Source organism: Stegodyphus dumicola, chromosome 10 (assembly GCF_044657685.1).
Source record: "Stegodyphus dumicola isolate Sdum_Otavi_A_Nest chromosome 10, ASM4465768v1".
Lineage (NCBI taxonomy): Eukaryota > Metazoa > Arthropoda > Arachnida > Araneae > Eresidae > Stegodyphus > Stegodyphus dumicola.
In genome coordinates, this window is record NC_140777.1 from 59,452,198 (window position 1) to 59,466,107 (window position 13,910).

Genomic DNA, 13,910 nt, shown 5'->3' on the forward strand with positions numbered 1-13,910 from the left:
TTATTTTCTTCTTCTTGCTATAACTAATTTTTAAGGCATTCTTTAAATTTTATTAATAATGCAGAAAATAATCTTTATCAATATGACATTTCGTTTCAATAAATGTATCAGTTTATTTGATGTTCCTAGTTTGAAAATTTTTATTTTAAATCTGATGAGTATATTTTAATAAATAACTATATTAATGAAAGCCTTTTTCAATTCAGTATAAATCTAAGCTTTCCTGTTCTGTGAACTATTGAACAGTACAGTAACAACAGCATTTTCGTAAATTATTGTTATAAATTTTGCTTGTAAAATGATTATATCATGTTTTTTGCAGTTTAGTATTTCTGTTTAAAAATCATGGGCACATTTTTGGATAGTTTAGAAGCATATTTATTACATATATTTCTTTTATTTGCTTTACAGTAATGAATGAGATAAATTAAGATTTTCCTTTTTTTTTTTTTTTTTTTTTTAGCTAAATATATCAAATTATTCAGTTAATAATAATTACGGTCTGTTAGGAAAAAAGCTCTCGACAGCTAGTCTGTTGCCACAGAAACGAGCCTTAACCCATTTTTTGCAGGGGTACCTCGAAGAATTATTTTTCAGTTTGCCATCTTGGCACATTTAAAGATAAATTGGTGATACTCACTTTTTATTTTAGTTTCAAGTAAAATGCTCGTTGACCTTTTGTCGTCGAACCCGACATCCAGTTTCCGAAAATGAATATTCAGTGACATATATTGAGCTTCTGCAGCCAGAAGTGTTCTTTGCTTTTACCGTGTTAGGTAGTTGCTGAATTTCCACAAATGAGTAAAAATATATTAAAATAACTTGTAGGGAAATATATTTAAACTCTGCTTATTTTTTAAGTAAAATTTTTTTTAATTCCAACATTTTAAAATTATACTATTATTTCGCTTAGTTTTTTTTTTTTTTTTTTTTTTTTTGTTTGTTTTATAAAACCATCAATGTCTACTTAATTGTCCTGTTTGCTGTAATGTAGTCTAGACAGATTTCATAAATGCAAATTAAATTTTTAGAGTTCTTAATTACTCTCTAAATTCAAAATTAACATTTATAATTCTAAAATACTTTCCAAAAATTTTTATTTAGAAAACTCTTCTCACAACCAGCTGTGCTTACAACAGTTTTGAGGAAAGCTCAGAATAATATGACAGTATATACAATTTTGTTATTCACAAGGACCACCTTCTACTTTCCTCTTTTTTTTGTTTTCTCTAGCAATAATGGAAATAAAACTCTGAGATAATTCTCTCTTAACAAGAAATTCTTCCTTATTATTGTCAACATGATCAATTAAATTGATATTTAGTCGAATTTCAGCTTCATAATTTAGTTGAATTTCATCATTAAATGGATATAGAATCATTTGAAAGTAAATGTGTTTATTTACATACCATACTATCAATAAATACTTTTTTTAAATGTTATTTCTTTTCCTATATCTTCATACTAAATTAAAACCTGATCACTTTAATGGAGAAAGGGAGCTGGCAAGCTGAGTTAAAATCAAAATTGCTTTTATCTTAATTACCAGTTCCCAATTACGTATTATGTTAGTTTTAAAATACACTATAATAGCTAGTAACAAAATAAAATATTAAAATCAGAACAAAGTTAAGGTCTTTTAAATTATTCAGTTACCTATTTTATATTTAAAATTATACAAAATTTATATAATTATTTATATACAGTGGCATAGCTAGGGGGTGCAAAGGGGGACACAATCCCCGAATGCAGCAAATTGATGTTAAGAAATTTTAGAATGAAATGTTTTTCATTCTTGGCACACAAAAGAGGGCACAAAATTTTTGGTTTTCTCCGGGCACTGAAAATCCCAGCTATGGCTCTGTTTATATAACTATATAAAATTTGGATTTTATAACTATAGTTTTGTTGCATTAACATAATTTTGTATTAATATTTTTATAATAAAATGAAATTTATTTAACTTTCATTAAGCCGAAATCTGATAGTAATTGAGCTGGCTCAGTTATTTTGTAAAGCCCAGAGGCACCTCACATGAATGAGTTTTGATCCCAGTTTCTAAGAGGAGCATTGGAGGAATAAAGAAGGGAGGAACAAAAAAATTGGATTTTGAAAGATTTAAGATGTCGGCAATAGATAAGGCTACGGTGAGCTAGAACTTAAATAATGCAAATAATGGGAAATAATATACATAATAATTCTGTAGGAAATCATCATAATCACACAATAATAATTCTGCAGAAAAGTTTCTGAAGTGCAAAAACAGCTGCCCATTCTGTGTAGCTTAGTGAAGAATTTGCACATTTATTTTTAAAGTTTTCAGAACCTACTTGTAAGAAGCTGGGGGGGGGAATATGCGAAGAAATATGATAACACAATATAGATATAAGCTGAGCTTAAAATAAAGCATTGTCACCCCTCAAAAAAGTTTTAAAAAAAAAAAAAGTAGTTTTGAGATACAGCTAAAAAAAATGGAATTTAAAAAACAAATTCACAGCTTCTAGGATTGTCACAGTGCAATGCAGTCATGAGTGATAGTCTGGTAGTGTACCGGTGAATGCTAGCTTATAAACTAGTACTATTAAAAACTAAAAAATTCCTTGTTTTTAATCAATTAATAGTATCATTTTGGTATGTTGATAACTGATATATTTTTATTGTTTTGTTTTAGAGATGTTTCTGAATTAACTGGGGCACCAGAGATGCTTGGTGGTAGAGTTAAAACTCTGCATCCTGCTGTACATGCTGGTAATTATTTTTTAATTTTAATTTAATAAAATTAAAATTTATAAACTATCTTAAAATATTTTTGAGAAAGCATTGAAATTTTGATAGAAAAATTATAAGGTTTATATCTTATTTGCAATTAATTTAAATCACACACTGAGTTAACTATTCTTTACAGCACATTGTGTTGACTTGTTCTTTATTGTACACTGGATTAACATTCTTAGATTGCCAGATCTTGTCATGTCATGTCATGTCAAATTTTAATGTAATCAATTTCTGTTTTGGGCTTTAAAATACTGTGTTAATAAGAGAAATTTTTTAGGTATATTGTCTACCAAGTCCGAAAAGGATAGAGCAGATATGATCAAACGAGGATATGATTTTGTGAGGTATTATTGATTTTATTTTCTAAATGTTAAAACAGTTGTATAAAATTTTTGTAGAAATCATTAATGGCCAATTTCTGTTCTCATGAGGATTGGTTTAAAATGTATGTTTTGCACAATTAGAATGCATAATATGTTTTATTTTAGCCAGCATTTTAAACAAATGCTGTTTCTAGTTATTTTAAAAAGAGGGATCTTTTCTGTTATAAGGTTATGTGTCAGTTTTCGGTGGGAGGGTTAAAAGCCAACATTGTTTATTACTAGACTTACCATAATATTTTATGTTCAAACTGGCACAATTTTGACAAAGTACTCACATAAAAAAATAAAACCTACTCAGATAAGTACCTGTGACTGAAAAAACTTGCAAGGTATTTATTTTATCTAGCCAGTTATTTAGTTACTTTATGGTCAGAATCTATATTAACATTTTATCTAGCCAGTTATTTAGTTACTTTATGTTCAGAATCTATACTAACATTTTGCCTTTTCCGTTTTTCTGCCTGAATGCTAATTTTAGTTTATGCATATTCAAATGAAGTAAAAAAAAGCGTACTATTCCTTTTTAAAGACCGTAAAAAATTGCAGAGAAAATGCTCAAATGCGCCCATTTAACAGAGCGCCAAATCTAGCGTATACTTTGATTTCAAATTGTGTAAGTTTAGATAGTTCTATATTTCTTAAGACGCCATTGAAATATTATTTTCATTTTTAAATCCTTTTTTGATATCCCATAGATTTAACAATTTGGGAATTGCCCATGACGAAAAGTCTGCAATAGAATTTTTTCAAAGAAAAGGCATCATTCATTATAGAAAATTATGTTTGAACAACCAACGAGATGAAATTATGCTTTAGCGATAACTCGGTAGCGAAATAGCGATGCAGGAATCCATTCAGCTATGTTTAGCGTTTTTTTATATAAATTATAATAATGATCTGAAATAGTTATTTACTCTTATGCTTCCATTCAGTTATGTTTAGCCTTTTTTATATAAATTGTAATAATAAAAAGTATTATATGAAATTAACTTTTCAGATAAATTAAAACAATAATCTTTAGATAGTTATTTACTATTATACTTCTTTTCTTGTTTTAGGGTTGCCACAATTATTTTTGGCAGCAGTGGCATCAACAGTAGTTTAGTGATTTTTTAACGTTCCTCAAAATGGAATAGTACCAAAAAAAGATACTTTTTAAAGGAAAATTTTAGATTATTTAGGCAGAGCTTGTTCTGCCTGCTGAAGGCGACATTACTAGTTGACATTCTGCATTAGCAGTCTGTCTTCGGCATAGCTTTATTATTACCAATAGCTCTATATTTCTTAAGCTTAGCTCAAGTTTGCTCTTCCAAACTATCTCTTGATGAAGAACTAAATTATTTAAAAGGAGTAGCTATTGACAAGGGCTATTCACACAACATTATTAATCAAGCAGTTAAAAAATTATCATCTCAACACACACTCGTGTTAAACTAAACAAAAGCACACTCTTTTTTTTAGGAGATTATAAGAATTCTGTTGTCATTCCCTTCTTTCCATCAATTAGCTATAAAATTCCACGTATTTTACAGAAATTTAACTTTTCGGTTCATTTATTCTCCCATCAATAAAATTTTAATTTAATAGTCAAGGACCCCATTTCGGATATGAATTCCTGGGGCATTTACAAGATTCCTTGCCAGTGTGGTTTAATTTACATTAGTTAAAAGTAAGAGAGCCTTAAAATTTTGCATTAAGGAACATGAAACATATGTTAGAAAAAAGGAAACACAGAAGTCTTCTGTTTCCCAGCATTGTTGGTCCAAAAATCATATTTTCAATTTTTCTGCAGCCAAAATTATTCAAAAGACATGTTCCATTGATAAATTGAATTTTCTAGAGGCATTTCACATTAAAAAAAAATCTTTCTGTTCTAGTTAACGACCGTAATTCCAATCCATCTTTGCCTTCAATCTTTAAGGAAATTATGTTTTAATTCTCGTTTCATCAGCAGATGGTGCCAGTAGCTTAATTCTTGTTCAGTCTTTCTTATCTAATCCGCTTTTGCAGCTGAGGATGGTGGTTCGGTAAAACCATCGAAACTAGTCCTGTGAAAATTTGAAAATATAACACTGATTTTTGTTGTTTGACTTCTAAATTAATATTTTTTTTAAAATGGTTTAGTTAAAGTTTCTCTTACACAAATCCATTTTAACACAATCATTACATCTAGATAAAAAAAAAAAAAAAAAAAAAAAACATGTAAATTCAATAGGCCAAACGCTAAATGTTCTGGGGGAAAACAGTTAGAAAACATTAAAAGTACTTAGATCTAAATACAAAGATTAAGATTTAGACTGGTAACAGTGTGACTTAAATGCAGTCAAATAGATAGAAATGTTTTCATAAATTCACAACAATATTCTTTTATTCAGAGATTCCAAATTCTTTTCTGCATCAATCCCTTTTAAATGAATGGCTTTCTACGTTGACCCCTTACATTTTTCTCTGTACTATATACCATAATACAAATAATTGCACACCAACAGCTTAAAGCTAACTTTTAGACTGAGAATATGAACAAGTTTTATGAAAAAAGTTTGTTAAATCAATGTTTTATTATTTTTGTGTGTGATTATTTTTTTATATTTTACAAATATAAAACAAATTTTCAGAAACAAAGTCACAGATTATCATTGCACAAAATTTTGATTTTAAGTAATATGATGGTTGCAGTGGATATATTGCTGTAATATTTGGCATAAAATTGCTTAATTCATAAATTACCTCATTTAAAGATATTCAATTTGTTTCTAGTTTTCTATAACAAATTTCTGACTTAACTAATGCATGCTTCCATTAGGTAAGAAGAGAGACAATCAATATTATGGTTTGGTAATAATTTTTTGTTTGGGAATATTTCTTTTGGGTGACTTTTAAATTCTGAAACTTAGCATAACCATGTATTTTAAATATGACTTCACTTTATAGGCTATATCTTTACATTTAATAATTATCTTGATAATAAATTAACAATTAATTATCAAGTCTGTTAGTAATTTTTGTAAGCAGTGTTTGTTATCTTGGATTATAGCAATCATTTGCCAGATATTATTTGGCTTTTGATCCACAGGTAACCCCTTGATCATTACTGAATCTCTTTTTTTTTAATTTCATTGAGCCCCTAGGGGCTCAATAAACCCCTATTTTAAATGCTCAGGCAAATTATAAAATTAAATTAAATTGTTAGTTTTTAAAACTGTCTCTGTAATCTGCCTTTTGAGGGATCACATTCTAACGGAAACTGGCTTGTGTTCATAGTGCACATGCAGAAGTGTATATCAAATATGTTTGTCCTCTATAAATCTAACTTCATTAGGACAGCACAATTGCATAGCTAATGGTTAAATGTAAAGTAATGTAATAAATTATTGTCAACTGGAATAGTTTCTTTTGAAAAAAGCTGCTTTCTCTTTAATTTTCTTTTTATGCAATTTTTAAATAATTTTTCTTCGTAACAAAGAATGAATTATGTAATCATATGTTTTTATTTTTTAGTGTCGTCGTGTGTAATCTATATCCTTTTGTTGATACTGTTTCCAAACCTAACGTAACCGTTGCAGATGCTGTTGAGAATATTGATATAGGTAATTTAGGAAAATATATTATGTAATTTTTATTATGAAAAATTTTGAAATGATTGAAAATTAATTTTTATTTTATGCTTTGGTAGGTGGTGTTACATTACTAAGAGCTGCTGCCAAAAATCATGATCGTGTTGTCATTGTTTGTGATCCATCAGATTATTCATTGTAAGTGTTGATCATTTCATTTAATTTTATTAATTTCAGTTTAACTTTATTTAAACGGAATGTGTTTGCTTCAGAAAACTAAGCATTTTATGCATGTTTTCCAAATTTTGATATGTTTGTTTCTATCCCCACAGGATTACAAATATTTTAGAGAGTGGAAATCAAAACTCTTATGATGTTTTATTAGGGGAATCAAGTTTAGATCTGAGGAGACGCCTTGCTCTTAAAGTAATTTATGTTATTTGTTTATATATATATATATATATATATATATTTTTGCCTTCCAAACCATGTATTTCCTTCTTTCAATTAATATGTGATACTGTTATTCAATCTATCAATATATATGTGGGGTTCCCTTTCAATAAGAACATAGTAGAGCATGACTTAAGCATAATTAACTGCTTTATATTACTAATATGAAATAAAATATAAGTAAAAATTAATAGTTTAGCTGGGAGTCTGACAATAATTATACTCAGTCCAAACAGTTCTACAGGATTTGATTAACGTAATGGTGACTAATATTTCTCACACACTATTAGCCCTCAATAAATACATTCAAAAGCTCATCCTTGACCTCATACGGCTAACTCGATATAAGCATCCTTGGAGGATCTGCAGGCCGTCTGCCTGCTTCCATTCCATCTCGAAGCTATCCGCTCTGTGCGTCGAACACATCTTAATCTCAGCACTTTCAGCGGTCGTCTGCCGCTCTGCAAGCTGCGCTAAGCTGTGATGACGTCACACCTTGCTGGTTAGAAGTAGAAGTAAATGGAGTCGAAGAATCTACCTCCACATATATACACACACATATAACTTCAATATATAATACTTATTTTCAGTGTACATAATTTCATCCTTCAGTGTAACTACCTTGTCTATTTATTCATTAGATTCAAAATTTCATTATTTTACTTTTTAGTATTTCACTAATTTTTTTCTATGTTTATTTTATATACAGGGTTAAGTCAAAATGAATGCCGGATTTCAGACTTTACTACAGAAAATGTAATGTATTTATGCAAAACATACATACATGTAGAAATATTATAATTAAGTTTTAAATGTAGTCCTCACATATGTTCAATATATGCTCCTTTTGTTACATTACATACATCAAGTCTGCAATGCACTTGTTGCCAGACCTTGTGTAGCAACTATGATACGGGCTTTCAAATTAGTCAATTACCTAAAATCACATACATGCAATCCTTTGCACTCCGTCCCCCAAATAAACACCAGGTGGTGGGATTTCCGTGGCCAAGATAATAGTGCTCTGTGCATTCCACCATCATGGTAATGTTCTATGAGGTTGTTCCGCACTTTTGTCACAAAATGTGGTGGTGCACTGTCCTGTTGCGGAGTAAAGCTAGGCAGTTCATCTTATAGTTGCAACAGAAACCATAATTGAAGCATATTGAGGTACACAGTTCTCGTCACAATGGTTTCAACAACAACAAAAAAGTCTATAGATCTTTTTACAGGATACTGTACAAAACATATTAATCTTTGCGGAATCATGTTCGTATTGCATTGTCGTATTTTGATGTTAGGTATTCCAAGTTCTTGCATTATTCTTATTCACTAATCTGAAAATGGGAAACGCTGATTTCATAGCTGAATACTAAATTTTCAGAAAATTTAGCATCTTTTATTGATGTCAGAAGTGTAAAACAAAAGGATAACCGATGAGCCAGATCTTGTTTCAGTTGTTGTCCCAACTGCAAATGAAAGTTTCATCTGCAAACTCGTCCTGAGAACTCTCCACTGAGTTTTCTGTGGTACACCCAGTTCTCATCCAGCTCAATATGTAAATTATTAAGAGCTTCTAATCTAGCTGTCTTGAATATGGTGAACTGCATCTTGTTCCACTTTAGGATGACCTGTTGAGTTTCCTTTGAAAAATTAGCTTCTCTCTTGACATTGTGAATACCAACAATGAATTGCCTTATCATCCACTGCTGTCTGTCAGTATTCGGAAATGCCTCTGAACAGTTACTCAAGCGCACAATATGCTTTCTGCTGTTGTGTTACCATGTTATGAAAGTGTAACTGAATGCAGCATCTTCCTTCTTTGTCTTTACATAAATTCATTATCCCAAATGCTTACAGAGGTTGTGCTTGTGGTGCCATCTATGGCAAGATATAACATTACAAACTACTTTTTGTAACTCGTGTATATCATCTTTTACAGTGTATATCTTTTGAATAAATACATTAATTGCATTTGCATACTAAAGCTTGAAAATGAAATTGAATGAAATCCTGGCATTCATTTTGACTTCCACTGTGATTCAGTTTCCATGTATACCATATATTTTTCCCTAGTTTTTTAACACTAAGTTCTGAAAATTAAAAAAAATATTTGCATATTTTTCCACTTCCTCTATTGTGCATAAATTTAAAATTTAAAAAAAAAATTATAATTAATTATAAACATTTTAATCATACCAGATCATATTTACTGAAAGACATACGATGAACATTTTTCAGTCTTTGAGCTAAAGGTTTTAACTTGATGCTTAAAAATCACATTTTTAGTATTTACCTTATGCTGTGTTTAGTGTTTAATTTCAATTGAAGCACTCTGCAACCTAGTTGTATGCTATTTCTTTTTCTTCTGAGCAAATTCCTTGTTTATATATGATGAAACTAAATCTATCTCCCCCCAATGAAATTTATTTTGAAAGACAGTGCTTAAATAGGAATTGACTAAAAAAGTTGTGTGACTAGAAATAAGTTGATGAAAGAGATTAAATTGCTTCATCAGGATTCCCATTCACATGAAAAATCCTGGAAAGACAGAAAAGGTTTGAAATTTTTTTTTTTTTTTCCAAAATGTCTGGTAACTTGAAAGGAAAACACATACCAATCAGATAATAAAAAGTGCATGTTTAAAATAGTAAACTGTAAATAAAAATTACCTGTCTTATAAAGAAAAACAGATATAAATTTATTGGGGTTTTTGGTTCTCTTGCATAAATTATTTTACTCAGTTTATATCTAAAGCATCATTATTAAGCCAAAGCTCTTCACCTCTTAATGAGCTGTTCTTCATTCTTCTATCTCTAGGAATGTAACAGTTCTGTCATCTTTCACCTGAAAAGTCTGATTGCCCTTTAGAAATTAACAGAGCATTTAGAAGTTACTGTACTACGTAGCTGTTCATTAGAGCAGGTGCCGCTTACTTTTTTGTGATTGCGTTTGTCCACAGCTGTTTTGATAGTATAAAACAATGCGAAAAAATTGCCCTTCAAAATAGAAATAAAATTTAACTAATTTAATGTAAATATAACTGGAAACATGCAAATACATACTTTCATAGCTTTTTAACTAGGAAAAAGCAAACATTTGCTTATGGTATGTTCATAATGTTTCTGGAAATAATTTTAGTAACTTTAAGGATATCCCTCTTTAAAAGAGAACATGCCAATGTAAAATTTAAAAAAAAAAAAAAAAAAAAAAAAAAGGCAGTCTTAGTTGATGTTTTCATGTTTTGTTTCCCCTCTCTTGAAGAAGAGAGACCTGCAACTGACTGCCTTCAAAACCAGTAGAATTATTTACAATCTATACCAAATTAAGGTTACATTTTTTCTTAATTTTAAATGGTTCATTAAAATTGAAACCAAACTGTTTGGTGACTTAATCTCTTACCTTAGTGAGATTTTTGTCACTTGCCAATTTTTATAATCTATTTTCATCTTATTTGGCAATTTTACTTCAGTTTAAAAAAATTATTCTATAATAATATTTTGAACCTATTAACAGAATTATTGATTACAATAAGTGAAGAATTTTCTATGTTATTAATGTATGAGACATTAGCAGTTAATTAACAATGTCCAAATGGTAACATTAAGTGTGATTACATAAAGTGTTGTGTGTAATAAATGTCAATATTGATGTGGTGTGCGATTTCATCCAGATCATCAAAATGTAAACCACTGAAAGAACTTTGTCAGTCCTGCAAGCTAATACTCAAACAACTGAATCATGCTGCTAGAATTTTGAAGCTAGATTCTACACAACGTGCAGAATACCACGCTGCAAATGCTTCTGCATTATCTCAGAGAAACATAGTGGAAATCTGCTAATAAAAGTAATGACTATTTTTGGATGTGCTGTGAGACATTCCTACTGTATGTGGCTTAAACAGTGCATAAAAACAGTCCTTTTAAGAGACACTCTCCTGCTTTTGTTTTATAACATTGGAAGCAATTTAAATTTAATGCAATTAAAAATTTAATATTTAAATAAGAGTATTAAATTAATTGATAGAATCACTTAGCTCCCAGTTTTACCAGGAGATTTTCGATATTTCATCACTTATTCTGGTAGCTAACTGAATCTCCCAGTTTTCAACTTTTTACCTTTACTAATAAAGAGGTTTTGCAACAATATAGGAAATGGATTGAATTAATGAAACTAAATTAGGCAAATTCTGTTATCCTACCTGTAATCAGTTTCAGAATAATTTTTCTTATTAAATTTTATTTCATCTGAATTATATTTGTTATTGCATTTTACTGATCCTATAAAATGTTTCCTATTAATTTTAATTTGATCTCAGTTGCCTTAATCTACTATAAACATTTATAAATTTGTATATGAAGATTCAAGCATTGTTTAATCAGTTAATATTTGTATTTAATTTTGTTTACATGGTAATCTGCCAAATTTATCTGCACAAATACTATGTGCATTACTTATTAATTTTATTTTCATAATATTTAAAAGTACCCTGAGAAAGGAAAGCTTTCCTTCCCAGCTCAGTATTTTCTTGGTACAAAAAGTGTAAGAAAATTAAAAAGTGAAATTAACCATAAAACATGAGACTTAGAATATCTAACTAACTATTATTGTATTTTTAAATCCAAATCATATTGTAAATAGTTCCATAACCTGAATCATGCATAATAAAGTAAATTAAAATCAGTTTAGAGTTCCTTTGAAATGGTGATGCCACGTAACATGGAAACCTCCCAATTTTCTCACAAAGATCTCCCAGTTTTCAAGATTTCATGCTTAGCAGCTACGGAGTCAGTTTCATTTATGCATTCTTAATTATTTGTATTTATTTTCGTATTTAAAAAGAAGCATTTTAATGGCACCATCTAAGAAATGACTAGCTAACTAAAAGTCTTAAATTGCATACCATATCAATACCTGAATATTTGTATTAACTGTACACTTTTACCAATCTTGAATAATTCTGAACTCTTCAGTTTCATTTTGAAATACTATAGGAGTTAGTATGTTTTTAAGAATGATCTACTTGATTTCTCTTCCAAAATAGAATCCCCCCCCCCAAATTTAACAGTTTTTTTTTTTTTAAACTGTACTGTCTTTTTTTAATAGCTTAAATGCGTAGTTTGTGCACATTTGGTTCATAATAAAATGTTGTTTTAAAGTTTTCTTAGCTGTTTCATTATATTTAGTTATTAAATGCATAAAAGAGTTCAGTTATTGATGCTTAACTTCATAACTACATTATGCTTAATTGGGAATATTCTTCCATTAGATCACGAAAAACGTCAGAAATTAAAAATTGAATTTCAGTGGGAATCATGTTGATTCCAAAGTTTTGTGTATCAATAAAACTCCACATTCTATTTTCATCGGCTAAAGAAATTTGACGCAATTTTTTCCTTTTTAATTTTTTTATTTTCTAATTATTACAGGCTTTCAATCATACTGCAGAATATGATACTGCCATCTCCGATTACTTTCGAAAAGAGTTCAGCCAGGGAATTTCTCAGATGCCTCTGAGGTATGGAATGAATCCGCATCAAAAACCTGCACAAATTTACACAACCAGGGACCAGTTGCCGTTCAAAGTGCTTAATGGATCGCCAGGATTTATCAACTTCTGTGATGCTCTGAATGCTTGGCAGCTCGTTTCTGAACTCAAGCAAGGTTTGGGAATGCCCGCTGCTGCATCTTTCAAGCATGTGAGTCCCGCAGGAGCTGCTGTGGCAGTGCCACTCTCATATGAAGAGGCAAAAGTGTGCATGGTTGATGATTTGTATAAAGACTTGACTCCATTAGCAACTGCATATGCTAGGGCCAGAGGTAATAATTTTCTAATTGTCATGAATATCTTATTGCAGTTAATAAGGAATCATAAATACATTATTATTTTGTATGATTAAAAAATTGAGTAATTTATTTACTTGCATTTAACTGTAACTCATATCATTAATCAATCATTTGTTCATGTTTGTTTTCATATTATCTGTATAAATGATTATTTATTATATCACATATGCATAACTGTATTAAAAAAAAAGAGCATTTTAAGTGAAACATTACTTTTGTATTCTGGAATAACTACTCTTTGTGTTGCAATGGGTTTTGTGTATACAGAGGTTGTTTGCACATTTTTAGAATGATTTCAACAAAGAATTAAAGAAAAAGCAAATGTCTTGTAATAAAATTTTCTGGCAACAGCTTATTATTTGAAATGAGAAGTATCACCGGTTACTTTTAAATATTCATTCTTCTTTAAAAATGTCACTTGTGTGGCAAGCTGTGGGTTGAAGGATATGTTTTTGTACTTTTTTGAATGTTATAAAATGCATGGTATTCAAATTTCTAAGCCAAATTAAGCAGCATTATTTATTGGAAACGGAAAAAATGTCAATCATTGTGTCTTCACGGAAAGAATACTTTAGAAGAATACCCGAAAAAGTTATGTACTGTTTCTAAAGTTAAACCATTAGTTACAAGAGAAAATCCGCTAATGCAGAAAGTTTTTAAATACATCTGTAACAACAATAAATTAAGTAATAAATCAAAATTTACAATTTAAAAGAGGTTAAAAAACAAAAAACATAATATGCATCAGCTTTTGCCAAGGCATGTGACTCAATGCAGAATAGTTTGTAGGACTCTGTATGAAAACTATTTAGCAGGCAATAAATGGAAATAACATTGTGATCCTGGATTATGATGGGTTTACTTAAATTATTGCAACAAAGGTCTATTTATTATTGAA

At 29.5% G+C, this 13,910-nt stretch overlaps 1 protein-coding gene across 1 annotated transcript in view; it reads left to right on the forward strand.

Moving 5' to 3' along the window:
• LOC118179280 (bifunctional purine biosynthesis protein ATIC) overlaps positions 1 to 13,910 on the forward strand; it is a 54,178-nt gene that overhangs the window by 1,233 nt on the left and 39,035 nt on the right. Inside the window, exons 3-8 of the mRNA XM_085824963.1 lie at positions 2,672 to 2,748; positions 3,053 to 3,119; positions 6,657 to 6,745; positions 6,832 to 6,910; positions 7,045 to 7,138; positions 12,595 to 12,985. Coding sequence (XP_085681089.1) covers positions 2,672 to 2,748; positions 3,053 to 3,119; positions 6,657 to 6,745; positions 6,832 to 6,910; positions 7,045 to 7,138; positions 12,595 to 12,985 — 797 coding nt within the window. The remainder of the gene's footprint in view (positions 1 to 2,671; positions 2,749 to 3,052; positions 3,120 to 6,656; positions 6,746 to 6,831; positions 6,911 to 7,044; positions 7,139 to 12,594; positions 12,986 to 13,910) is intronic.